General features: G+C 45.6%; 1 protein-coding gene across 1 annotated transcript in view; it reads left to right on the forward strand.

Annotated features, from left to right (window-relative positions):
• The first annotated feature begins 2,787 nt into the window (after positions 1-2,787).
• The window catches only part of kif28 (kinesin family member 28), a 34,919-nt gene continuing 10,458 nt past the window's right edge, over positions 2,788-27,248 (forward strand). Inside the window, 17 exon segments of the mRNA XM_065025071.1 lie at positions 2,788-2,841; positions 3,053-3,244; positions 19,939-20,142; positions 20,407-20,446; positions 20,560-20,675; positions 21,629-21,736; positions 22,147-22,301; positions 22,468-22,579; positions 22,886-22,953; positions 23,044-23,186; positions 23,471-23,592; positions 23,681-23,771; positions 23,871-23,931; positions 24,175-24,298; positions 25,265-25,427; positions 25,749-25,867; positions 26,473-26,580. Of these exon segments, the coding sequence (XP_064881143.1) occupies positions 2,788-2,841; positions 3,053-3,244; positions 19,939-20,142; positions 20,407-20,446; positions 20,560-20,675; positions 21,629-21,736; positions 22,147-22,301; positions 22,468-22,579; positions 22,886-22,953; positions 23,044-23,186; positions 23,471-23,592; positions 23,681-23,771; positions 23,871-23,931; positions 24,175-24,298; positions 25,265-25,427; positions 25,749-25,867; positions 26,473-26,580 (1,980 nt within the window).

A 27,248-nucleotide genomic window follows, 5' to 3' on the forward strand; every position in this document is an offset into this window, starting at 1 on the left:
AGATTTTGTACCTTGTCAGCTCGGGGATTTGAACTTGCAACCTTTCGGTTACTAGTCCAATGCTCTAACCACTAGGCTACCCTGCCGCCCCAGGGTGAAGTACATGTTGGATAAAAAATGTCATGACAGTCCTTGATGTAAATGTGGACAAAACAAAATACGCTAGACCAAGGTGGGATCTTGTGTCATTAAAATGTATTATGCGAGAAATGTCGGAAGGGCTTTTATGCGCAAATATTGATTATAATAACCATACCAAAATTAAACGGAGTCACGCACGCGATGACGTGTGGTCCAACTACAACTCGTCGGGAAAGCGTGCTGTTTATTAGGATACTAATGAAATAAACGCTTAACTTAATATGATGGTAAAAGTGCAAGGTGATGAGCTTGATGCTCCTTTCCAAAAAATATCGATGTTCCTATTCTGGTGACATGATAATCGATGCTTGGCTGCCGTTTGAAAAATATACTTGCTCTTTTGTCCATAATCTCATGTAGGGTATATACTTGTATGTTTTATTCGATACATGGGAATTTAACAGCAAAATGTATTTTTAGGTGCACTACGTCATCACGCACATCGACCACAAAGTCAATTTGATATAAACTTCTCTGGTGAGCAAATGCGCATGTTGATTTTATGCAGATTTTTGAGTATTCGCCTGAAAATCTGTCACCAATTGGATGGGGACCTAGCTACTGACTCATGAACAATTATGTTCAAGGTCAGGTCGAGCTAAAGGTTTTACATGAGAGTAAAGGGGCCAATCATGAGTAGGAAATTGGTCGTAAATGCTGAGAATAGATACATTTTACTCCTACTTATATGGGTAAAAATAAAAGCTATTCATAAAGCCTCTTTAGTCATAAGATTCCCACCTAGTTTACAGATATTTAGGAGACCTCGTGAGCAGGTGCAGACTTAGTGATTTGGAAGACCCGCCCTCCTATTTTTTTAATGAGTTTTATAGTTACGACTAATTTAACTGTAACAATGTATTACCTTTTAATGTGCCATGAACACAACCCGTCATTGTGTTTTTGATCTGATTGTCACTTCAAAGCGTAGGTTACCTTCGTACGTTCATCCAAAATAATTCCAGCATCCGAACAGAGCCCCTGCCAACTTCCCTTTCAATTCGCAAGTGGCTGAAAGCATCCGAGCGGGTGAAACAAACAGGATGATGTCAGCCCCTCTGTCTTACTGTATGTCGCCTGAGTGTGACATGCCATACTCTTTTTGTCCAGACAGCATCAGATACATGGCCTATGCATAAATGTCCTCTGCCTTGATGACAATGGCATTATTATCAGCAGTAATTATATTTTTACTAATAGTCTTGACTTACTGTACATGTAACAGTATCTCTTGCGCTTTTGACAATGATTTCACATGAGGTCTATTTTACAATTATATGCCTAAATACTTATAACCACGAGGCTAATCAGTAAACATGTTTTTCCTTTGATTATTTAATTACCTTCATCGTGTTATTTTATGTTACCCATTTGGAGCATAACTTCACGTTGTTAAAAAAAAAAATCTAAATTGGGAATGCCTATAAAAGTGGGCAATTGAAGGCATCTAGGGCACCGTGTCCCAAACTTTTGTAAAAAATAAAATAAAAAAGATGCAATATTAGGCAATAATTAAGAGTAGGCAAATTAATTGATCGTGCCAGGTGAAAATTATATCAAACTTTTTACCATTATAACATTTGATTTATGTACAGTCACATTCACCGTGTTTGTCTGAAGCGTGTTTACCCATAGAGTTCACAGCTGGCGATGCCTCATCGCGATTGGTTATTCCCCATCATTTGCAACAACGTCAATGAGCATCAAACTGTCATGATTACCAGCCAAGATAAACTTTTATGAATTGTTTATGCTTCTCGCTCAGATCTTGTCTGGGCAATGTCTTAACATCATCCATAAACCTACTCTGAGCTGGGAGGTTTAAAACCGGTTTGAACAGGATTCCTAGGACCTTTTCTGAGATGATTTGTGTGATAGAAGTATGCCATGGTGGTATAAGACTGATGGCTACTATGAGTCGGCAGGGGGGTGTTAGTACTGGCTCGTATGGTGACAAAAGTTAACTGTGAGTGTTCGTAATCTTCCTAGATAAAGGTTTATGTGTGTGTCTTTAGTCTCCCTTTCAAAAAAGTCTGTGTGTCTGTAGTCTCCCTTTCAAAAAAGTATGTGTGTCTGTAGTCTCCCTTTCAAAAAAGTCTGTGTCTGTAGTCTCCCTTTCAAAAAAGTCTGTGTGTCTGTAGTCTCCCTTTCAAAAAAGTCTGTGTGTCTATAGTCTCCCTTTCAAAAAAGGCTGTGTCTGTAGTCTCCCTTTTAAAAAAGGCTGTGTGTCTGTAGCCTTTATAAAAGGTTGTGCGTAGCTTTCCTTTATAAAAGGCGCTGGGTCTGTGTATAATTCATACAGAGAGATGCAGAGTGAAAGTGATCACCTGGTTACTCAGGTTACTTAGCTACTCGCCTGTGCTGCGTCTCAATAGCCTGGAGTGGTCGCCTCTCCCCGTCTCCTCTCCTTCACCTGAAAATACAGACTTGATGAAAGCAACATGGACGATGTCTTTCAGGACATCTATTTCACCTGTCTGGTTCTTAGCCAAAACATCAGTGCGGACCGGGGAGAGAAGACAATGACGAGGAAGCTGCTCTAGACTATTGAGCTGCAGCCCTGGTGCTGCTGTCAGTGGGTGCAGGGTGTCACCCAGCCTTTCCCTTACAGAAGCAGGGACGATCATGAGGGCTAAAGGAGCAGAGATGCCGGGGAAAGACTGTGTCAAAGTGGCCGTACGCGTCAGACCCTTCAACAAGGTCAGTTGTGGACAGATCTGGGATGTTTCTAGTTGTTTGTTCGGTTTAGTATTTCTCTCCTACTACTTTTTCTAGGACATGATCCATCATCAGACTGTGTCATGCTATCATGCCAATCTGCACTGTGTTTTGTGTACTATGTGGTCCTCCACCAATACTATACCTGCTGCACTGGTCCCCCACCCCCACGTCTCTCCCCTCGCGTGCCCAGAGAGAGAGGGACGCGGGCGGCCGCTGCATTATCTCTATGGCCTCCAGCACCATCACCATCCAGGACCCTCGGAACAGCCAGAGCCCACGCTCCTTCTGCTTTGACTATGCCTACTGGTCCCACAGCGGCTTCACCAGAGACTGCTCTGGCCTGTACATACCTGAGGAGCCTGGAGGACGATATGCTGACCAGGTGAGGAGGTGGAGAGGGGGAGAAGATACTTCTCTTTCCTGTACCTAGCTGAAGAGGAGGATACATTGAGGAGGGCAGGGCAGTAACTCTGTATATTCTCCCTCGGGGCAGTATCTCTGTCGGTCTCACCTTCAGGGCAGTAACTCTGTATATTCTCCCTCGGGGCAGTAACTTTGTCGGTCTCACCTTCAGGGCAGTAACTCTGCCTATTCTCTCTCAGGGCAGTAACTCTGTATATTCTCTCTCAGGGCAGTAACTCTGTATATTCTCTCTCAGGGCAGTAACTCTGTCTATTCTCCCTCAGGGCAGTATCTCTGTCGGTCTCACCTTCAGGGCAGTAACTCTGTATATTCTCTCTCAGGGTAGCAACTCTGTATATTCTCTCTCAGGGAAGTAACTCTGTATATTCTCACTCAGGGCAGTAACTCTGTCGGTCTCACCTTCAGGGCAGTATAACTCTGTATATTCTCCCTCAGGGCAGTAACACTGTCTATTCTCCCTCAGGGCAGTAACACTGTCTATTCTCCCTCAGGGCAGTAACTCTGTCTATTCTCCCTCAGGGCAGTAACTCTGTCTATTCTCCCTCAGGGCAGTAACTCTGTCTATTCTCACTCAGGGCAGTAACTCTGTATATTCTCCCTCAGGGCAGTAACTCTGTATATTCTCTCTCAGGGTAGTAACTCTGTATATTCTCTCTCAGGGCAGTAACTCTGTATATTCTCCCTCAGGGCAGTAACTCTGTCTATTCTCCTTCAGGGAAGTAACTCTGTCTATTCTCCTTCAGGGCAGTAACTCTGTCGGTCTCACCTTCAGGGCAGTAACTCTGTATATTCTCCCTCAGGGAAGTAACTCTGTATATTCTCACTCAGGGCAGTAACTCTGTCTATTCTCCTTCAGGGCAGTAACTCTGTCTATTCTCCGTCAGGGCAGTAAATCTGTCTATTCTCCCTCAGGGCAGTAACTCTGTCTATTCTCCGTCAGGGCAGTAACTCTGTATGTTCTCATTCAGGGCAGTAACTCTGTATATTCTCTCTCAGGGCAGTAACTCTGTCTATTCTCCCTCAGGGCAGTAACTCTGTATATTCTCTCTCAGGGTAGTAACTCTGTATATTCTCTCTCAGGGCAGTAACTCTGTATATTCTCCCTCGGGGCAGTAACTCTGTATATTCTCCCTCGGGGCAGTAACTCTGTATATTCTCCCTCAGGGCAGTAACTCTGTATATTCTCTCTCAGGGCAGTAACTCTGTATATTCTCCCTCGGGGCAGTAACTCTGTCTATTCTCCCTCAGGGCAGTAACTCTGTATATTCTCTCTCAGGGTAGTAACTCTGTATATTCTCTCTCAGGGCAGTAACTCTGTATATTCTCCCTCGGGGCAGTAACTCTGTATATTCTCTCTCAGGGTAGTATCTCTGTATATTCTCTCTCAGGGCAGTAACTCTGTATATTCTCCCTCGGGGCAGTATCTCTGTCGGTCTCACCTTCAGGGCAGTAACTCTGTATATTCTCCCTCGGGGCAGTAACTTTGTCGGTCTCACCTTCAGGGCAGTAACTCTGTATATTCTCCCTCAGGGTAGTAACTCTGTCTATTCTCCCTCAGGGTAGTAACTCTGTCTATTCTCTCTCAGGGCAGTAACTCTGTCGGTCTCACATTCAGGGCAGTAACTCTGTATATTCTCCCCCAGGGCAGTAACTCTATATGTTCTCACTCAGGGCAGTAACTCTTTATGTTCTCACTCAGGGCAGTAACTCTGTCTATTCTCCCTCAGGGCAGTAACTCTGTCTATTCTCCCTCAGGGCAGTAACTGTATGTTCTCACTCAGGGCAGTAACTCTGTATATTCTCTCTCAGGGCAGTAACTCTGTATATCATCCCTCGGGGCAGTAACTCTGTCTATTCTCACTCAGGGCAGTAACTCTGTCTATTCTCACTCAGGGCAGTAACTCTGTCGGTCTCACCTTCAGGGCAGTAACTCTGTCTATTCTCTCTCAGGGCAGTAATTCTGTATATTCTCTCTCAGGGTAGTAACTCTGTATATTCTCCCTCAGGGCAGTAATTCTGTATATTCTCTCTCAGGGTAGTAACTCTGTATATTCTCCCTCCGCATAGTAACTCTGTCTGTTCTCACTCAGGGCAGTAACTCTGTCAGTCTCACCTTCAGGGCAGTAACTCTGTATGTTCTCATTCAGGGCAGTAACTCTGTATATTCTCTCTCAGGGCAGTAACTCTGTCTATTCTCCTTCAGGGCAGTAACTCTGTCTATTCTCCGTCAGGGCAGTAACTCTGTCTATTCTCCCTCAGGGCAGTAACTCTGTATATTCTCTCTCAGGGCAGTAACTCTGTATATTATCTCTCAGGGCAGTAACTCTGTATATTCTCCCTCGGGGCAGTATCTCTGTCGGTCTCACCTTCAGGGCAGTAACTCTGTATATTCTCCCTCGGGGCAGTAACTTTGTCGGTCTCACCTTCAGGGCAGTAACTCTGTATATTCTCCCTCAGGGTAGTAACTCCGTCTATTCTCCCTCAGGGTAGTAACTCTGTCTATTCTCTCTCAGGGCAGTAACTCTGTCGGTCTCACCTTCAGGGCAGTAACTCTGTCTATTCTCTCTCAGTGCAGTAACTCTGTATATTCTCACTCAGGGCAGTAACTCTGTCTATTCTCCTTCAGGGCAGTAACTCTGTCTATTCTCCGTCAGGGCAGTAAATCTGTCTATTCTCCCTCAGGGCAGTAACTCTGTCTATTCTCCGTCAGGGCAGTAACTCTGTATGTTCTCATTCAGGGCAGTAACTCTGTATATTCTCTCTCAGGGCAGTAACTCTGTCTATTCTCCCTCAGGGCAGTAACTCTGTATATTCTCTCTCAGGGTAGTAACTCTGTATATTCTCTCTCAGGGCAGTAACTCTGTATATTCTCCCTCGGGGCAGTATCTCTGTCGGTCTCACCTTCAGGGCAGTAACTCTGTATATTCTCCCTCGGGGCAGTAACTTTGTCGGTCTCACCTTCAGGGCAGTAACTCTGTATATTCTCCCTCAGGGTAGTAACTCTGTCTATTCTCCCTCAGGGTAGTAACTCTGTCTATTCTCTCTCAGGGCAGTAACTCTGTCGGTCTCACATTCAGGGCAGTAACTCTGTATATTCTCCCCCAGGGCAGTAACTCTATATGTTCTCACTCAGGGCAGTAACTCTTTATGTTCTCACTCAGGGCAGTAACTCTGTCTATTCTCCCTCAGGGCAGTAACTCTGTCTATTCTCCCTCAGGGCAGTAACTGTATGTTCTCACTCAGGGCAGTAACTCTGTATATTCTCTCTCAGGGCAGTAACTCTGTATATCATCCCTCGGGGCAGTAACTCTGTCTATTCTCACTCAGGGCAGTAACTCTGTCTATTCTCACTCAGGGCAGTAACTCTGTCGGTCTCACCTTCAGGGCAGTAACTCTGTCTATTCTCTCTCAGGGCAGTAATTCTGTATATTCTCTCTCAGGGTAGTAACTCTGTATATTCTCCCTCAGGGCAGTAATTCTGTATATTCTCTCTCAGGGTAGTAACTCTGTATATTCTCCCTCCGCATAGTAACTCTGTCTGTTCTCACTCAGGGCAGTAACTCTGTCGGTCTCACCTTCAGGGCAGTAACTCTGTATGTTCTCATTCAGGGCAGTAACTCTGTATATTCTCTCTCAGGGCAGTAACTCTGTCTATTCTCCTTCAGGGCAGTAACTCTGTCTATTCTCCGTCAGGGCAGTAACTCTGTCTATTCTCCCTCAGGGCAGTAACTCTGTATATTCTCTCTCAGGGCAGTAACTCTGTATATTATCTCTCAGGGCAGTAACTCTGTATATTCTCCCTCGGGCAGTATCTCTGTCGGTCTCACCTTCAGGGCAGTAACTCTGTATATTCTCCCTCGGGGCAGTAACTTTGTCGGTCTCACCTTCAGGGCAGTAACTCTGTATATTCTCCCTCAGGGTAGTAACTCCGTCTATTCTCCCTCAGGGTAGTAACTCTGTCTATTCTCTCTCAGGGCAGTAACTCTGTCGGTCTCACCTTCAGGCAGTAACTCTGTCTATTCTCTCTCAGTGCAGTAACTCTGTCGGTCTCACATTCAGGGCAGTAACTCTGTATATTCTCCCCAGGGCAGTAACTCTATATGTTCTCACTCAGGGCAGTAACTCTTTATGTTCTCACTCAGGGCAGTAACTCTGTCTATTCTCCCTCAGGGCAGTAACTGTATGTTCTCACTCAGGGCAGTAACTCTGTATATTCTCTCTCAGGGCAGTAACTCTGTATATCATCCCTCGGGGCAGTAACTCTGTCTATTCTCACTCAGGGCAGTAACTCTGTCTATTCTTACTCAGGGCAGTAACTCTGTCGGTCTCACCTTCAGGGCAGTAACTCTGTCTATTCTCTCTCAGGGCAGTAACTCTGTATATTCTCTCTCAGGGTAGTAACTCTGTATATTCTCCCTCCGCATAGTAACTCTGTCTATTCTCACTCAGGGCAGTAACTCTGTCGGTCTCACCTTCAGGGCAGTAACTCTGTCTATTCTCTCTCAGGGCAGTAACTCTGTATATTCTCTCTCAGGGCAGTAACTCTGTCTATTCACCCTCAGGGCAGTAACTCTGTATGTTCTCATTCAGGGCAGTAACTCTGTATATTCTCTTTCAGGGCAGTAACTCTGTCTATTCTCCTTCAGGGCAGTAACTCTGTCTATTCTCCCTCAGGGCAGTAACTCTGTCTATTCTCCCTCAGGGCAGTAACTCTGTCTATTCTCCCTCAGGGCAGTAACTCTGTATGTTCTCATTCAGGGCAGTAACTCTGTATATTCTCCTTCAGGGAAGTAACTCTGTCTATTCTCCTTCAGGGCAGTAACTCTGTCTATTCTCACTCAGGGCAGTAACTCTGTCGGTCTCACCTTCAGGGCAGTAACTCTGTATATTCTCCCTCAGGGCAGTAACTCTGTATATTCTCACTCAGGGCAGTAACTCTGTCGGTCTCACCTTCAGGGCAGTATAACTCTGTATATTCTCCCTCAGGGCAGTAACTTTGTATATTCTCTCTCAGGGTAGTAACTCTGTATATTCTCTCTCAGGGTAGTAACTCTGTATATTCTCTCTCAGGGCAGTAACTCTGTATATTCTCCCTCGGGGCAGTATCTCTGTCGGTCTCACCTTCAGGGCAGTAACTCTGTATATTCTCCCTCGGGGCAGTAACTTTGTCGGTCTCACCTTCAGGGCAGTAACTCTGTATATTCTCCCTCAGGGTAGTAACTCCGTCTATTCTCCCTCAGGGTAGTAACTCTGTCGATTCTCTCTTAGGGCAGTAACTCTGTCGGTCTCACCTTCAGGGCAGTAACTCTGTCTATTCTCTCTCAGGGCAGTAACTCTGTCGGTCTCACATTCAGGGCAGTAACTCTGTATATTCTCCCCCAGGGCAGTAACTCTATATGTTCTCACTCAGGGCAGTAACTCTTTATGTTCTCACTCAGGGCAGTAAATCTGTCTATTCTCCCTCAGGGCAGTAACTGTATGTTCTCACTCAGGGCAGTAACTCTGTCTATTCTTTCTCAGGGCAGTAACTCTGTCGGTCTCACCTTCAGGGCAGTAACTCTGTATATTCTTTCTCAGGGCAGTAACTCTGTATATTCTCACTCAGGGCAGTAACTCTGTCGGTCTCACCTTCAGGGCAGTAACTCTGTATATTCTCCCTCAGGGCAGTAACTCTGTATGTTCTCACTCAGGGCAGTAACTCTGTCTATTCTCTCTCAGGGCAGTAACTCTGTATATTCTCTCTAAGGGCAGTAACTCTGTATATTCTCCCTCAGGGCAGTAACTCTGTCTATTCTCCCTCAGGGCAGTAACTCTGTCTATTCTCCTTCAGGGAAGTAACTCTGTCTATTCTCCTTCAGGGCAGTAACTCTGTATATTCTCCTTCAGGGCAGTAACTCTGTATATTCTCCCTCAGGGCAGTAACTCTGTATATTCTCTCTCAGGGTAGTAACTCTGTATATTCTCTCTCAGGGCAGTAACTCTGTATATTCTCCCTCAGGGCAGTAACTCTGTCTATTCTCCTTCAGGAAGTAACTCTGTCTATTCTCCTTCAGGGCAGTAACTCTGTCGGTCTCACCTTCAGGGCAGTAACTCTGTATATTCTCCCTCAGGGAAGTAACTCTGTATATTCTCACTCAGGGCAGTAACTCTGTCTATTCTCCTTCAGGGCAGTAACTCTGTCTATTCTCCGTCAGGGCAGTAAATCTGTCTATTCTCCCTCAGGGCAGTAACTCTGTCTATTCTCCCTCAGGGCAGTAACTCTGTATGTTCTCATTCAGGGCAGTAACTCTGTATATTCTCTCTCAGGGTAGTATCTCTGTATATTCTCTCTCAGGGCAGTAACTCTGTATATTCTCCCTCGGGGCAGTATCTCTGTCGGTCTCACCTTCAGGGCAGTAACTCTGTATATTCTCCCTCGGGGCAGTAACTTTGTCGGTCTCACCTTCAGGGCAGTAACTCTGTATATTCTCCCTCAGGGTAGTAACTCTGTCTATTCTCTCTCAGGGCAGTAACTCTGTCGGTCTCACATTCAGGGCAGTAACTCTGTATATTCTCCCCCAGGGCAGTAACTCTATATGTTCTCACTCAGGGCAGTAACTCTTTATGTTCTCACTCAGGGCAGTAACTCTGTCTATTCTCCCTCAGGGCAGTAACTCTGTCTATTCTCCCTCAGGGCAGTAACTGTATGTTCTCACTCAGGGCAGTAACTCTGTATATTCTCTCTCAGGGCAGTAACTCTGTATATCATCCCTCGGGGCAGTAACTCTGTCTATTCTCACTCAGGGCAGTAACTCTGTCTATTCTCACTCAGGGCAGTTACTCTGTCGGTCTCACCTTCAGGGCAGTAACTCTGTCTATTCTCTCTCAGGGCAGTAATTCTGTATATTCTCTCTCAGGGTAGTAACTCTGTATATTCTCCCTCAGGGCAGTAATTCTGTATATTCTCTCTCAGGGTAGTAACTCTGTATATTCTCCCTCCGCATAGTAACTCTGTCTGTTCTCACTCAGGGCAGTAACTCTGTCAGTCTCACCTTCAGGGCAGTAACTCTGTCTATTCTCTCTCAGGGCAGTAACTCTGTATATTCTCTCTCAGGGCAGTAACTCTGTCTATTCACCCTCAGGGCAGTAACTCTGTATGTTCTCATTCAGGGCAGTAACTCTGTATATTCTCTCTCAGGGCAGTAACTCTGTCTATTCTCCTTCAGGGCAGTAACTCTGTCTATTCTCCCTCAGGGCAGTAACTCTGTCTATTCTCCCTCAGGGCAGTAACTCTGTCTATTCTCCCTCAGGGCAGTAACTCTGTATGTTCTCATTCAGGGCAGTAACTCTGTATATTCTCCTTCAGGGAAGTAACTCTGTCTATTCTCCTTCAGGGCAGTAACTCTGTCTATTCTCACTCAGGGCAGTAACTCTGTCGGTCTCACCTTCAGGGCAGTAACTCTGTATATTCTCCCTCAGGGCAGTAACTCTGTATATTCTCACTCAGGGCAGTAACTCTGTCGGTCTCACCTTCAGGGCAGTATAACTCTGTATATTCTCCCTCAGGGCAGTAACTGTATATTCTCTCTCAGGGTAGTAACTCTGTATATTCTCTCTCAGGGTAGTAACTCTGTATATTCTCTCTCAGGGCAGTAACTCTGTATATTCTCCCTCGGGGCAGTATCTCTGTCGGTCTCACCTTCAGGGCAGTAACTCTGTATATTCTCCTCGGGCAGTAACTTTGTCGGTCTCACCTTCAGGGCAGTAACTCTGTATATTCTCCCTCAGGGTAGTAACTCCGTCTATTCTCCCTCAGGGTAGTAACTCTGTCGATTCTCTCTTAGGGCAGTAACTCTGTCGGTCTCACCTTCAGGGCAGTAACTCTGTCTATTCTCTCTCAGGGCAGTAACTCTGTCGGTCTCACATTCAGGGCAGTAACTCTGTATATTCTCCCCAGGGCAGTAACTCTATATGTTCTCACTCAGGGCAGTAACTCTTTATGTTCTCACTCAGGGCAGTAAATCTGTCTATTCTCCCTCAGGGCAGTAACTGTATGTTCTCACTCAGGGCAGTAACTCTGTCTATTCTTTCTCAGGGCAGTAACTCTGTCGGTCTCACCTTCAGGGCAGTAACTCTGTATATTCTTTCTCAGGGCAGTAACTCTGTATATTCTCACTCAGGGCAGTAACTCTGTCGGTCTCACCTTCAGGGCAGTAACTCTGTATATTCTCCCTCAGGGCAGTAACTCTGTATGTTCTCACTCAGGGCAGTAACTCTGTCTATTCTCTCTCAGGGCAGTAACTCTGTATATTCTCTCTAAGGGCAGTAACTCTGTATATTCTCTCTCAGGGTAGCAACTCTGTATATTCTTTCTCAGGGCAGTAACTCTGTATATTCTCACTCAGGGCAGTAACTCTGTCTATTCTCCCTCAGGGCAGTAACTCTGTCTATTCTCCTTCAGGGAAGTAACTCTGTCTATTCTCCTTCAGGGCAGTAACTCTGTATATTCTCCTTCAGGGCAGTAACTCTGTATATTCTCCCTCAGGGCAGTAACTCTGTATATTCTCTCTCAGGGTAGTAACTCTGTATATTCTCTCTCAGGGCAGTAACTCTGTATATTCTCCCTCAGGGCAGTAACTCTGTCTATTCTCCTTCAGGGAAGTAACTCTGTCTATTCTCCTTCAGGGCAGTAACTCTGTCGGTCTCACCTTCAGGGCAGTAACTCTGTATATTCTCCCTCAGGGAAGTAACTCTGTATATTCTCACTCAGGGCAGTAACTCTGTCTATTCTCCTTCAGGGCAGTAACTCTGTCTATTCTCCGTCAGGGCAGTAAATCTGTCTATTCTCCCTCAGGGCAGTAACTCTGTCTATTCTCCCTCAGGGCAGTAACTCTGTATGTTCTCATTCAGGGCAGTAACTCTGTATATTCTCTCTCAGGGTAGTATCTCTGTATATTCTCTCTCAGGGCAGTAACTCTGTATATTCTCCCTCGGGGCAGTATCTCTGTCGGTCTCACCTTCAGGGCAGTAACTCTGTATATTCTCCCTCGGGGCAGTAACTTTGTCGGTCTCACCTTCAGGGCAGTAACTCTGTATATTCTCCCTCAGGGTAGTAACTCCGTCTATTCTCCCTCAGGGTAGTAACTCTGTCTATTCTCTCTCAGGGCAGTAACTCTGTCGGTCTCACATTCAGGGCAGTAACTCTGTATATTCTCCCCCAGGGCAGTAACTCTATATGTTCTCACTCAGGGCAGTAACTCTTTATGTTCTCACTCAGGGCAGTAACTCTGTCTATTCTCCCTCAGGGCAGTAACTCTGTCTATTCTCCCTCAGGGCAGTAACTGTATGTTCTCACTCAGGGCAGTAACTCTGTATATTCTCTCTCAGGGCAGTAACTCTGTATATCATCCCTCGGGGCAGTAACTCTGTCTATTCTCACTCAGGGCAGTAACTCTGTCTATTCTCACTCAGGGCAGTTACTCTGTCGGTCTCACCTTCAGGGCAGTAACTCTGTCTATTCTCTCTCAGGGCAGTAATTCTGTATATTCTCTCTCAGGGTAGTAACTCTGTATATTCTCCCTCAGGGCAGTAATTCTGTATATTCTCTCTCAGGGTAGTAACTCTGTATATTCTCCCTCCGCATAGTAACTCTGTCTGTTCTCACTCAGGGCAGTAACTCTGTCAGTCTCACCTTCAGGGCAGTAACTCTGTCTATTCTCTCTCAGGGCAGTAACTCTGTATATTCTCTCTCAGGGCAGTAACTCTGTCTATTCACCCTCAGGGCAGTAACTCTGTATGTTCTCATTCAGGGCAGTAACTCTGTATATTCTCTCTCAGGGCAGTAACTCTGTCTATTCTCCTTCAGGGCAGTAACTCTGTCTATTCTCCGTCAGGGCAGTAACTCTGTCTATTCTCCCTCAGGGCAGTAACTCTGTATATTCTCTCTCAGGGCAGTAACTCTGTATATTATCTCTCAGGGCAGTAACTCTGTATATTCTCCCTCGGGGCAGTATCTCTGTCGGTCTCACCTTCAGGGCAGTAACTCTGTATATTCTCCCTCGGGGCAGTAACTTTGTCGGTCTCACCTTCAGGGCAGTAACTCTGTATATTCTCCCTCAGGGTAGTAACTCCGTCTATTCTCCCTCAGGGTAGTAACTCTGTCTATTCTCTCTCAGGGCAGTAACTCTGTCGGTCTCACCTTCAGGGCAGTAACTCTGTCTATTCTCTCTCAGTGCAGTAACTCTGTCGGTCTCACATTCAGGGCAGTAACTCTGTATATTCTCCCCCAGGGCAGTAACTCTATATGTTCTCACTCAGGGCAGTAACTCTTTATGTTCTCACTCAGGGCAGTAACTCTGTCTATTCTCCCTCAGGGCAGTAACTGTATGTTCTCACTCAGGGCAGTAACTCTGTATATTCTCTCTCAGGGCAGTAACTCTGTATATCATCCCTCGGGGCAGTAACTCTGTCTATTCTCACTCAGGGCAGTAACTCTGTCTATTCTCACTCAGGGCAGTAACTCTGTCGGTCTCACCTTCAGGGCAGTAACTCTGTCTATTCTCTCTCAGGGCAGTAACTCTGTATATTCTCTCTCAGGGTAGTAACTCTGTATATTCTCCCTCCATAGTAACTCTGTCTATTCTCACTCAGGGCAGTAACTCTGTCGGTCTCACCTTCAGGGCAGTAACTCTGTCTATTCTCTCTCAGGGCAGTAACTCTGTATATTCTCTCTCAGGGCAGTAACTCTGTCTATTCACCCTCAGGGCAGTAACTCTGTATGTTCTCATTCAGGGCAGTAACTCTGTATATTCTCTCTCAGGGCAGTAACTCTGTCTATTCTCCTTCAGGGCAGTAACTCTGTCTATTCTCCGTCAGGGCAGTAACTCTGTCTATTCTCCCTCAGGGCAGTAACTCTGTCTATTCTCCCTCAGGGCAGTAACTCTGTCTATTCTCCCTCAGGGCAGTAACTCTGTATGTTCTCATTCAGGGCAGTAACTCTGTATATTCTCCTTCAGGGAAGTAACTCTGTCTATTCTCCTTCAGGGCAGTAACTCTGTCTATTCTCACTCAGGGCAGTAACTCTGTCGGTCTCACCTTCAGGGCAGTATAACTCTGTATATTCTCCCTCAGGGCAGTAACTCTGTATATTCTCTCTCAGGGTAGTAACTCTGTATATTCTCTCTCAGGGCAGTAACTCTGTATATTCTCCCTCGGGGCAGTATCTCTGTCGGTCTCACCTTCAGGGCAGTAACTCTGTATATTCTCCCTCGGGGCAGTAACTTTGTCGGTCTCACCTTCAGGGCAGTAACTCTGTATATTCTCCCTCAGGGTAGTAACTCCGTCTATTCTCCCTCAGGGTAGTAACTCTGTCTATTCTCTCTCAGGGCAGTAACTCTATATGTTCTCACTCAGGGCAGTAACTCTTTATGTTCTCACTCAGGGCAGTAAATCTGTCTATTCTCCCTCAGGGCAGTAACTGTATGTTCTCACTCAGGGCAGTAACTCTGTATATTCTCTCTCAGGGCAGTAACTCTGTCTATTCTCACTCAGGGCAGTAACTCTGTCTATTCTTTCTCAGGGCAGTAACTCTGTCGGTCTCACCTTCAGGGCAGTAACTCTGTATATTCTTTCTCAGGGCAGTAACTCTGTATATTCTCACTCAGGGCAGTAACTCTGTCGGTCTCACCTTCAGGGCAGTAACTCTGTATATTCTCCCTCAGGGCAGTAACTCTGTATATTCTCACTCAGGGCAGTAACTCTGTCTATTCTCCCTCAGCGCAGTAACTCTGTCTATTCTCCCTCAGGGCAATAACTCTGTATATTCTCTCTCAGGGCAGTAACTCTGTATATTCTCCCTCAGGGCAGTAACTCTGTCTATTCTCTCTCAGGGCAGTAACTCTGTATATTCTCCCTCGGGGCAGTATCTCTGTCGGTCTCACCTTCAGGGCAGTAACTCTGTATATTCTCCCTCGGGCAGTAACTGTCGGTCTCACCTTCAGGGCAGTAACTCTGTATATTCTCCTCAGGGTAGTAACTCCGTCTATTCTCCCTCAGGGTAGTAACTCTGTCTATTCTCTCTCAGGGCAGTAACTCTGTCGGTCTCACCTTCAGGGCAGTAACTCTGTCTATTCTCTCTCAGTGCAGTAACTCTGTCGGTCTCACATTCAGGGCAGTAACTCTGTATATTCTCCCCCAGGGCAGTAACTCTATATGTTCTCACTCAGGGCAGTAACTCTTTATGTTCTCACTCAGGGCAGTAACTCTGTCTATTCTCCCTCAGGGCAGTAACTGTATGTTCTCACTCAGGGCAGTAACTCTGTATATTCTCTCTCAGGGCAGTAACTCTGTATATCATCCCTCAGGGCAGTAACTCTGTCTATTCTCACTCAGGGCAGTAACTCTGTCTATTCTCACTCAGGGCAGTAACTCTGTCGGTCTCACCTTCAGGGCAGTAACTCTGTCTATTCTCTCTCAGGGCAGTAACTCTGTATATTCTCTCTCAGGGTAGTAACTCTGTATATTCTCCCTCCGCATAGTAACTCTGTCTATTCTCACTCAGGGCAGTAACTCTGTCGGTCTCACCTTCAGGGCAGTAACTCTGTCTATTCTCTCTCAGGGCAGTAACTCTGTATATTCTCTCTCAGGGCAGTAACTCTGTCTATTCACCCTCAGGGCAGTAACTCTGTATGTTCTCATTCAGGGCAGTAACTCTGTATATTCTCTCTCAGGGCAGTAACTCTGTCTATTCTCCTTCAGGGCAGTAACTCTGTCTATTCTCCGTCAGGGCAGTAACTCTGTCTATTCTCCCTCAGGGCAGTAACTCTGTCTATTCTCCCTCAGGGCAGTAACTCTGTCTATTCTCCCTCAGGGCAGTAACTCTGTATGTTCTCATTCAGGGCAGTAACTCTGTATATTCTCCTTCAGGGAAGTAACTCTGTCTATTCTCCTTCAGGGCAGTAACTCTGTCTATTCTCACTCAGGGCAGTAACTCTGTCGGTCTCACCTTCAGGGCAGTAACTCTGTATATTCTCCCTCAGGGCAGTAACTCTGTATATTCTCACTCAGGGCAGTAACTCTGTCGGTCTCACCTTCAGGGCAGTATAACTCTGTATATTCTCCCTCAGGGCAGTAACTCTGTATATTCTCTCTCAGGGCAGTAACTCTGTATATTCTCTCTCAGGGCAGTAACTCTGTATATTCTCCCTCGGGGCAGTATCTCTGCCGGTCTCACCTTCAGGGCAGTAACTCTGTATATTCTCCCTCGGGGCAGTAACTTTGTCGGTCTCACCTTCAGGGCAGTAACTCTGTATATTCTCCCTCAGGGTAGTAACTCCGTCTATTCTCCCTCAGGGTAGTAACTCTGTCTATTCTCTCTCAGGGCAGTAACTCTGTCGGTCTCACATTCAGGGCAGTAACTCTGTATATTCTCCCCCAGGGCAGTAACTCTATATGTTCTCACTCAGGGCAGTAACTCTTTATGTTCTCACTCAGGGCAGTAAATCTGTCTATTCTCCCTCAGGGCAGTAACTGTATGTTCTCACTCAGGGCAGTAACTCTGTATATTCTCTCTCAGGGCAGTAACTCTGTCTATTCTCACTCAGGCAGTAACTCTGTCTATTCTTTCTCAGGGCAGTAACTCTGTCGGTCTCACCTTCAGGGCAGTAACTCTGTATATTCTTTCTCAGGGCAGTAACTCTGTATATTCTCACTCAGGGCAGTAACTCTGTCGGTCTCACCTTCAGGGCAGTAACTCTGTATATTCTCCCTCAGGGCAGTAACTCTGTATGTTCTCCCTCAGGGCAGTAACTCTGTCTATTCTCCCTCAGCGCAGTAACTCTGTCTATTCTCCCTCAGGGCAATAACTCTGTATATTCTCTCTCAGGGCAGTAACTCTGTATATTCTCCCTCAGGGCAGTAACTCTGTCTATTCTCTCTCAGGGCAGTAACTCTGTATATTCTCCCTCGGGGCAGTATCTCTGTCGGTCTCACCTTCAGGGCAGTAACTCTGTATATTCTCCCTCGGGGCAGTAACTTTGTCGGTCTCACCTTCAGGGCAGTAACTCTGTATATTCTCCCTCAGGGTAGTAACTCCGTCTATTCTCCCTCAGGGTAGTAACTCTGTCTATTCTCTCTCAGGGCAGTAACTCTGTCGGTCTCACCTTCAGGGCAGTAACTCTGTCTATTCTCTCTCAGGGCAGTAACTCTGTCGGTCTCACATTCAGGGCAGTAACTCTGTATATTCTCCCCAGGGCAGTAACTCTATATGTTCTCACTCAGGGCAGTAACTCTTTATGTTCTCACTCAGGGCAGTAACTCTGTCTATTCTCCCCTCAGGGCAGTAACTCTGTCTATTCTCCCTCAGGGCAGTAACTGTATGTTCTCACTCAGGGCAGTAACTCTGTATATTCTCTCTCAGGGCAGTAACTCTGTATATCATCCCTCGGGGCAGTAACTCTGTCTATTCTCACTCAGGGCAGTAACTCTGTCTATTCTCACTCAGGGCAGTAACTCTGTCGGTCTCACCTTCAGGGCAGTAACTCTGTCTATTCTCTCTCAGGGCAGTAATTCTGTATATTCTCTCTCAGGGTAGTAACTCTGTATATTCTCCCTCCGCATAGTAACTCTGTCTGTTCTCACTCAGGGCAGTAACTCTGTCGGTCTCACCTTCAGGGCAGTAACTCTGTCTATTCTCTCTCAGGGCAGTAACTCTGTATATTCTCTCTCAGGGCAGTAACTCTGTCTATTCACCCTCAGGGCAGTAACTCTGTATGTTCTCATTCAGGGCAGTAACTCTGTATATTCTCTCTCAGGGCAGTAACTCTGTCTATTCTCCTTCAGGGCAGTAACTCTGTCTATTCTCCGTCAGGGCAGTAACTCTGTCTATTCTCCGTCAGGGCAGTAACTCTGTCTATTCTCCCTCAGGGCAGTAACTCTGTATATTCTCTCTCAGGGCAGTAACTCTGTATATTCTCTCTCAGGGCAGTAACTCTGTATATTCTCCTCGGGGCAGTATCTCTGTCGGTCTCACCTTCAGGGCAGTAACTCTGTATATTCTCCCTCGGGGCAGTAACTTTTGTCGGTCTCACCTTCAGGGCAGTAACTCTGTATATTCTCCCTCAGGGTAGTAACTCCGTCTATTCTCCCTCAGGGTAGTAACTCTGTCTATTCTCTCTCAGGGCAGTAACTCTGTCGGTCTCACCTTCAGGGCAGTAACTCTGTCTATTCTCTCTCAGGGCAGTAACTCTGTCGGTCTCACATTCAGGGCAGTAACTCTATATGTTCTCACTCAGGGCAGTAACTCTTTATGTTCTCACTCAGGGCATTAACTCTGTCTATTCTCCCTCAGGGCAGTAACTGTATGTTCTCACTCAGGGCAGTAACTCTGTATATTCTCTCTCAGGGCAGTAACTCTGTATATCATCCCTCGGGGCAGTAACTCTGTCTATTCTCACTCAGGGCAGTAACTCTGTCTATTCTCACTCAGGGCAGTAACTCTGTCGGTCTCACCTTCAGGGCAGTAACTCTGTCTATTCTCTCTCAGGGCAGTAACTCTGTATATTCTCCCTCCGCATAGTAACTCTGTCTATTCTCACTCAGGGCAGTAACTCTGTCGGTCTCACCTTCAGGGCAGTAACTCTGTCTATTCTCTCTCAGGGCAGTAACTCTGTATATTCTCTCTCAGGGCAGTAACTCTGTCTATTCTCCTTCAGGGCAGTAACTCTGTCTATTCTCCGTCAGGGCAGTAACTCTGTCTATTCTCCCTCAGGGCAGTAACTCTGTCTATTCTCCTCAGGGCAGTAACTCTGTCTATTCTCCCTCAGGGCAGTAACTCTGTCTATTCTCCCTCGGGGCAGTAACTCTGTATGTTCTCATTCAGGGCAGTAACTCTGTCTATTCTCCGTCAGGGCAGTAACTCTGTCTATTCTCCCTCAGGGCAGTAACTCTGTATATTCTCCTTCAGGGAAGTAACTCTGTCTATTCTCCTTCAGGGCAGTAACTCTGTCTATTCTCACTCAGGGCAGTAACTCTGTCGGTCTCACCTTCAGGGCAGTAACTCTGTATATTCTCCCTCAGGGCAGTAACTCTGTATATTCTCACTCAGGGCAGTAACTCTGTCGGTCTCACCTTCAGGGCAGTATAACTCTGTATATTCTCCCTCAGGGCAGTAACACTGTCTATTCTCCCTCAGGGCAGTAACACTGTCTATTCTCCCTCAGGGCAGTAACTCTGTCTATTCTCCCTCAGGGCAGTAACTCTGTCTATTCTCACTCAGGGCAGTAAACACTGTCTATTCTCACTCAGGGCAGTAAACACTGTCTATTCTCACTCAGGGCAATAACTCTGTCGGTCTTACCTTCAGGGCAGTAACTCTGTATATTCTCACTCAGGGCAGTAAACACTGTCTATTCTCACTCAGGGCAATAACTCTGTCGGTCTTACCTTCAGGGCAGTAACTCTGTATATTCTCACTCAGGGCAGTAAACACGGTCTATTCTCACTCAGGGCAATAACTCTGTCGGTCTTACCTTCAGGGCAGTAACTCTGTATATTCTCACTCAGGGCAGTAAACACTGTCTATTCTCACTCAGGGCAATAACTCTGTCGGTCTTACCTTCAGGGCAGTAACTCTGTATATTTTCCTTCAGGGTAGTAACTCTGTATGTTCTCCCTCAGGGTAGTGTATTCCAGGACCTGGGGGAGGGGATCCTGGAGAATGCCCTTCAAGGTTATAACGCCACCCTGCTAGCCTATGGGCAGACTGGCTCAGGGAAGAGCTACTCCATGGTCGGGTACGGACCCAACAAGGGCCTGGTGCCCACCCTCTCTGACAAACTGTTTCAGGCCATCAGGGCCAACCAGGACAGCCGACAGTGCCAGGTGTGTATGTCTGAAATATGACTTCTTTTTAAAAAAATCTATAAAACAAATAAGAAATAAACAAAAAATAAGCATTTTGTTTTGTTATGTTTTTCCAACTAATCATAAAAAATGGACATGTCACAGATAGACAAACTGTACCAAAAGACAACCACAACACAGGACAATCACACAAACAAAACAAGAAGACAAAAACTAATATCACAGCCAGAAATCATTTTTTGATTTTTGATTCATTTTCAATGGGCTCCTCTGTTCCCCAAGGTCTTTTTCAGCATGTTGGAAATCTACAATGAACAGGTAAGTCTGGACTTATCTCTGTCATGCCTGTTGAAAACTCTTGACTATTCGACATGTACAGTTCACAGTGGATCTGTCCAGGTTTTTACCCCAAGCCCTTGCCCCCCCTCCAGGTAGTTGACCTGTTGTCACGGGGGTCTCGGTCTCCGGGGGGACTGCGTGTCCGAGAGGAGCAGCAGAGAGGCTTCTATGTGGAGGGGCTTCGCAGGGTCCCCTGTGACAGCGCCCCACAGGTGCTACCTTCCATTATTATCTCTACGTACAGCGAAACAATACAATGACTACGAGGTCAACGTGCAGACTGTCAGCTTTACTTTTGGGGTGTTTTCGTCCATATTGGGTGAACCGTTTAGAAATTACAGCACTTTTTGTACATAGTCTCCCCATTTTAGGGGACCAAAAGTATCGGGAGAAATTCACATTTATTATGGGTTTTAAAATAGTAAAAAGTTAAGTATTTGGTCTCATATTCATAGCACACATTCATAGACTACATCAAGTTTGTTTGTGTCGCTACAAAAATGAGTGAGAAAGTTAGATGCACAAATATCATATCCCCGCAATAATGCTAACCTCCCCTTTTACTGTAATGGTGAGAGGTTAGCATGTCTTGGGGATATGATATTTGTGCGTCTAACTTTCTCACTCATCCTTATTCACAATTATTTCAGGATTATCCATAATCATGGTAGCATCCATGAATGTAGATGTGTTGAGGAACATATTCTATTCTTATTTACAATAAAAGTGACTCCAAAATGACACACTACATTATTTACCATTAATTTCTATTAGGCACAAAATAATCTGAGACTCAAACAAACAGCATCCAACAAATGTGTGGAGTCAAAAGCTTGATGTAGTTATTGTGTGCTAGGAATATGGGACCAAATACTTCACTTTTTACTACATTAATACACATATATGTGAATTTGTCCCAAAACTTTTGGTACTGTAAAATGAGGGACTATGTACAAAAAGTGCTGTAATTTCTAAACGGTTCACCCGATACGGACGAAAATACCCTCAAATGAAAGCTTTAACCTCATAGTCATTGTATAAGTTCAATGTCACTGTCCCAATACTTTTGGAGATCACTGTATATGTATCAATAAATATTATTATTATTATTATTATAATTTTTAAATCAAATTGATTTATTGATATATATATATATATTTTGTAGGTGGAGCAGCTGATGGAGCAGGGGACGAGGATGCGCACCACGGCCACCACACATATGAACGCCAACAGCAGCCGCTCACACATGCTCATCATCCTCCAGCTCAAACAGGTAAGTCACATTGCCCAGTCAACCCCTAGCCCCTAATCCCTAAACACTTCTGCTCTGAGAGGATTAGATAAGTATGGAAAAAGCTTGACCTTGCCATTGGATAAGCCAGAAGGTACTTGTTTCTCATTGGATACATCTGTCCAATCCTTTCAGATCAGTGGAGGCTGCTGAGGGGAGGACGGCTCATAATAATGTCCGGAACAGAGCAAATGGAAAAGCATCAGTCCACTCATTCCGCTCCAGCCATTACCACGAGCTCGTCCTCCCCAATTATGGTGCCACCAACCTCCTGTGCTTCAGATGTACACAGGTGCCAAGGGGGGTAGGGGTGAGAGGGGTTGATTTGGGTGTTAGAGATATGGCCCTTGGTGTTCTTATTGTATCTCTGACCCTCTCCTGTCCCTCTGCAGATCTTCTCTGAGGAGAGCATCACCAAGCAGTCTAACATCAACCTGGTGGACCTGGCGGGCAGCGAGAGACAGCGGGTGTCAGGTTCCGAGGCCGACCGGCTCAAAGAGGGCACAGCCATCAACCTCAGCCTCACCACCCTGGGCAACGTCATCAGGTCAGGGAGAGATCTGCCCTCCACGCCAATATGTCACCAAAAACTCTTTCTATATTACATTTACATTTAAGTCATTTAGCAGACGCTCTTCTCTATCCAGCACTGCTTTTTGTATTCCGACTTCTCTTATCTCCTCTCCTTCCTCCTCCTCCTCCTCTCCCTGCAGTGCCCTTGCTGATGTAGCGGTAGGGAAGAAAGTAGTCCATATCCCATATAGAGACTCTGTCCTCACCAAGCTGCTGCAGTCTGCCCTGGGGGGGAACAGCCGTACTGTCATGGTAACCCTTTGTCTACACCCTTAGAAAAAAAGATGCTATCTAGTACCTAAACAGGTTCTTCAGCTGTCCCCATAGGACAACCCGTTGGAGAAGCCTTATTGGTTCCAGGTAGAACCGTTTTGGTTACAGGCAAAAACCCTTTCCACAGAGGGTTCTTAATGGAACCCGAAAAGGTTCTACCTGGAACGAAAATGGTTTTCCTATACCTTTTGGAACCCTTTTTTCTAAGAGTGTAGCATGCACCTCTATTAACATCTAAAGATATGATGTGCCCTGCCTGTCATAACTAAATACCAGAATGCTCAGATTGCAGCCCTGAGTCCAGCTGATATCTGCTATGAAGAGTCTATCTCAACCCTGCGATATGCAGAAAGGTACAGTAGGTCCAGCATTCCTTCTTTGTTAGAAAACTCTTAGTATTTGACATATACAGTACAGTTCACAGATGCCCCCCCCCCCCTTAGGGCAAAGCGTATTCAGAACCGTGCGGTGGTGAACGAGAGTCCCACGGAGCGCCTGGTGAAGGAGCTGAAGGCTGAGAACGCCAGGCTCCTGCAGAGACTCAGCCGCCTAGGACAGGAGGGACGCAGGGCAGAGGACGAAACCAGTAGGAGATGGAAGGAGGGAGGGCAGAGGATGAAACCAGTAGGAGATGGAGGGAGGGAGGGAGGGCAGAGGACGAAACCAGTAGGGGAGGGAGGGAGGGCAGATGAGGAAACCAGTAGGCTGGAGATGGAGATAGGGGGGAGGGATGTCGAGGGCAGCATAGTTGTGACTTGGAGCGATAGCAGGAGGAGTAAGGGCAGGGAGAAGAGAAAGTGGGCAACATGTTAGTTAGAATGTTAGTGTACTAATATGTAGCTGCATTTATGTTGTTGTTGTTGTGTCCAGAGGAGCTGCGTCGGCTGTTGACCCATAACGAGCTGCAGATCAGAGCCATCCAGACGCTCTGGGAACAACATCTACAGGAGGCCTTGAAGGATTGGGAGCAGCAGTATGCGACTATCACACAGGTACGCATGCACACGCACACACGCACGCCCCTCATATCTCCCCTTCCTCACTCCACCCTCTCTCTCTCCATGTCTCTCTCTTTCTCAGGAGCGGAGGATGATGCAGATGCATCCCTACATCCTGAACATCAACGAGGATACTCAGCTGTCAGGGGTGGTCAAGCTCTTCATCCAGGAGGGTGAGTCTCTCCTCTGCCCCAGACTACAGCTTTACGATCGAATGAACATACACGCACTCAATCAAGACTTTGGGAATTGTGTGTGTGTGTGTTTTATAGGTGAGTGGGATATAGGGCTCTCTGACTCTTCACCCAGGTCCATCTCAATCAGGGGCCTAGGGTGAGTATGACGCACACAAAAAAAATATTTTGAAAACGTGCAAATTGGCTTTGAATTCATCACACTTTTTTTCATCAAGCACAAAACCTGAATAAATGCGGACTGCGTTTGACAGGTGCTGCTTTGTTTGGTTCATTTATGACATCAATAAAAGGGACAGTCTGGGAATGGTACATACATTTTATAAATAGTTACAAAAAAAAGAAAATAAAGGTCACCAATAAACCCTTTTTACCTCCTCAGGATCCAGGACCGTCACGCTCTGTTCATTAACGTCCAGCGTAGGGTGTACCTGACCCCACTGGCGGGGTCAAATGTCATTGTCAACGGAACACCCATCTCCCAGAAGACCGAGCTGCAGCACCTGGTTCGTCTCCATGGAATCAAACTATTTCTGCCATGTTGAAACAGGCCCCTCTGTGGAACTATAGGACATATACTCAGCGTAGTTCAGACATTAGTCGCAACATGGTCAAAACTGATGAGCACGAACATGAGCGTGAGTTTTTCATATGGGCTTAAGAGGTAAGGGTAAAGGTTAGGGGTTAAAATAACATTTACGGTGCAAATTGGAAAGTATTCAGACCCCTTAACTTTTTCCACAATTTGTTAAGTCACAGCCTTATTCTGAAATTGATTTAATTGTTTCCCCCCCTCATCAATCTACACAAAATACCCCATAATAACAAAGCAAAAATGTAAATATCACATTTACAAATGTTTTTGTCTCAACACAATCCTGTCTTGGAGTTCTATGGACAATTCCTTCAACCTCAAGGCTTGGTTTTTGCTCCGACATTAACTGTCAACTCTGTCACTTTATATAGACAGATGTGTGCCTTTCCAAATCATGTCCAATCAACTGAATTTACCACAGGTGGGTTCCAATCAAGTTGCAGAGACATCTCATGGATGATCAATGGACACAGGATGCACCTGAGCTCAATTTCGAGTCTCATAGCAAAGGGTCTGAATACTTTTGTAAATATTTTTTTTAAACATTTATTTTTAATGAATTAGCAAAAACAATTGCAAACCTGTTTTCACTCTGTCATTATGGGGTGTTGTGTGTAAAAAAAAGTATTTAATACATTTTAGAATGAGGCTGTAACTTAACAAAATGTGGAAAAAGTCAAGGGGTCTGAATACCTTTCGAATGCACTGTATGGCTAGTAATAATCACTATAGTTAGTCTCCCATCTTCTCTAGCATGACCAGATTGTGATGACCACCACGGCCCCTATCCTATGCACTATGCCTCGGAAGTGGACAATGGTTTAAGTCCTTGATTCCTACCCTCATATCAACCCGACCTCTGCCCCCTCTCCTCTAGGACCGACTCATCCTGGGTTCTAACAGCACCTACCTGTTCATTGGCTACCCATCTGAGAGGGGCGGGGATGACTGGAGTCGCTATGACTACGACTACTTCCAGTCTGAACTGGCAGCCGCTGAGGGCATCAACCTCCACTCACTGTGTGAGGAGCAGACACAGGGTAGGAGAGAGAGATGGAGGGAGAGAGAATGAATGAGAGAGACAGTGAGAGAAAGAGAGAGAGGAAGGGAGTGTGGGTGGGTGGGTGTGGATGCATGTGACAGAGGTAAAAAAGATAGAGAAAGGGTAGAAGAATCTGTTTTAGAGAGCAAAAACTTGTGTAAGAGAGTGGCAGAGAGAAACAGGGAGAAGTATATGTCTCCTAGAGAGAGAGAGAGAGCTACTGTGTGCGAGACAGAAAGAGCGAGATTACCTCGATGTTAGTGTATCACACAGAAATTGATGATGTGTGTATCTCCTCTCGCTCTGTCTCCCCCTGTAGGTGACTCCAGTGCAGTCCCCAGTCAGACTGACCCCAGTCTCCTGGCTGTTTTCTATGACTACATCAAACTGATGCCCATGGTGGCTGAGGCCAACCAGATGAGCCAGGAGCTACACAAGGTGACAGATAAACACAATATTATACCTTTAAAGGAATACTTCATGATTTTGTCAATGAGGCCCTTTATCTACTTCCCCAAGGTCAGATGAGCTCATAGATACCATTTGTATGTCTCTGCGTGCAGTCTGAAGGAAGTCGCTAATTGCTTACTAGTGTTACTTAGTATTTGCTCGTGAAACTACCTCTAACTTCCTTATTACTGGAAACGCAGAGACTTCAAAATGGTATCCATGAGTTAATCTGACTCTGGGGACGTAGATTGACCAAATCCTGAAGTATCACTTTAATCCTGATGGGTTTGACATTCTGTTTTATAATTCCCCATTATGCATGGTTTACATGTTAGATCATAAGGTAGAGATTTGCATCATTAGATCATAAATTAGAGATTTGCATCATTAGATCACAACGTCCCCCATCATTCTCAACATCCCTAAAACCAATGTCCCTTTACTTGTGTTTGTGAGAAAAATATGTAATTTTAGATAACAATGAATTATATAGTGTTATTTCCCCGGATTTCAGTTTGTATTGACTACTGGACGTAATCTGAGTAACGCTAAACCATTACATGAATCATCTAATTATCTAATTATGTGTCCAGGGGGTGGAATTTAAACTGGAGATTAAGAACCTGGCGTTATCAGACTCTAAAGGTCATGACTTGGAGAAGGAGATCGCTGTCAGAGTGACATCACTGGAAAACAAACAGGTGGGGAGACCATGCTGTCAATCACGCCTCCTGAATATTGTCATACTAGATGACTGTAATATCTCTACCTGGAACATAACTTGACCCATTTAGCTATGAACACTATCAACTCCTAAATTACTGCAAGGTCCACGTGTGGTTTTATTCCAAAGACATATTTGATTATAATCTGTAAATACAGTCGTGGCCAAAAGTTTTGAGAATGACACAAATATTAATTTTCACAAAGTCTGCTGCCTCAGTTTGTATGATGGCAATTTGCATATACTCCAGAATGTTATGAAGAGTGATCAGATGAATTGCAATTAATTGCAAAGTCCCTCTTTGTCATGCAAATGAACTGAATCCCCAAAAACATTTCCACTGCATTTCAGCCCTGCAACAAAAGGACCAGCTGACATCATGTCAGTGATTCTCTCGTTAACACAGGTGTGAGTGTTGACAAGGACAAGGCTGGAGATCACTCTATGCTGATTGAGTTCAAATAACAGACTGGAAGCTTCAAAAGGAGGGTGGTGCTTGGAATCATTGTTCTTCCTCTGTCAACCACGGTTACCTGCAAGGAAACACGTGCCATCATCATTGTTTTGCATAAAAAGGGCCTCACAGGCAAGGATATTGCTGCCAGTGGATTGCACCTAAATCAACCATTGATCGGATCATCAAGA

The sequence above is a fragment of the Oncorhynchus nerka genome, linkage group LG12, assembly GCF_034236695.1.
Source record: "Oncorhynchus nerka isolate Pitt River linkage group LG12, Oner_Uvic_2.0, whole genome shotgun sequence".
Taxonomy (NCBI): Eukaryota; Metazoa; Chordata; class Actinopteri; order Salmoniformes; family Salmonidae; genus Oncorhynchus; species Oncorhynchus nerka.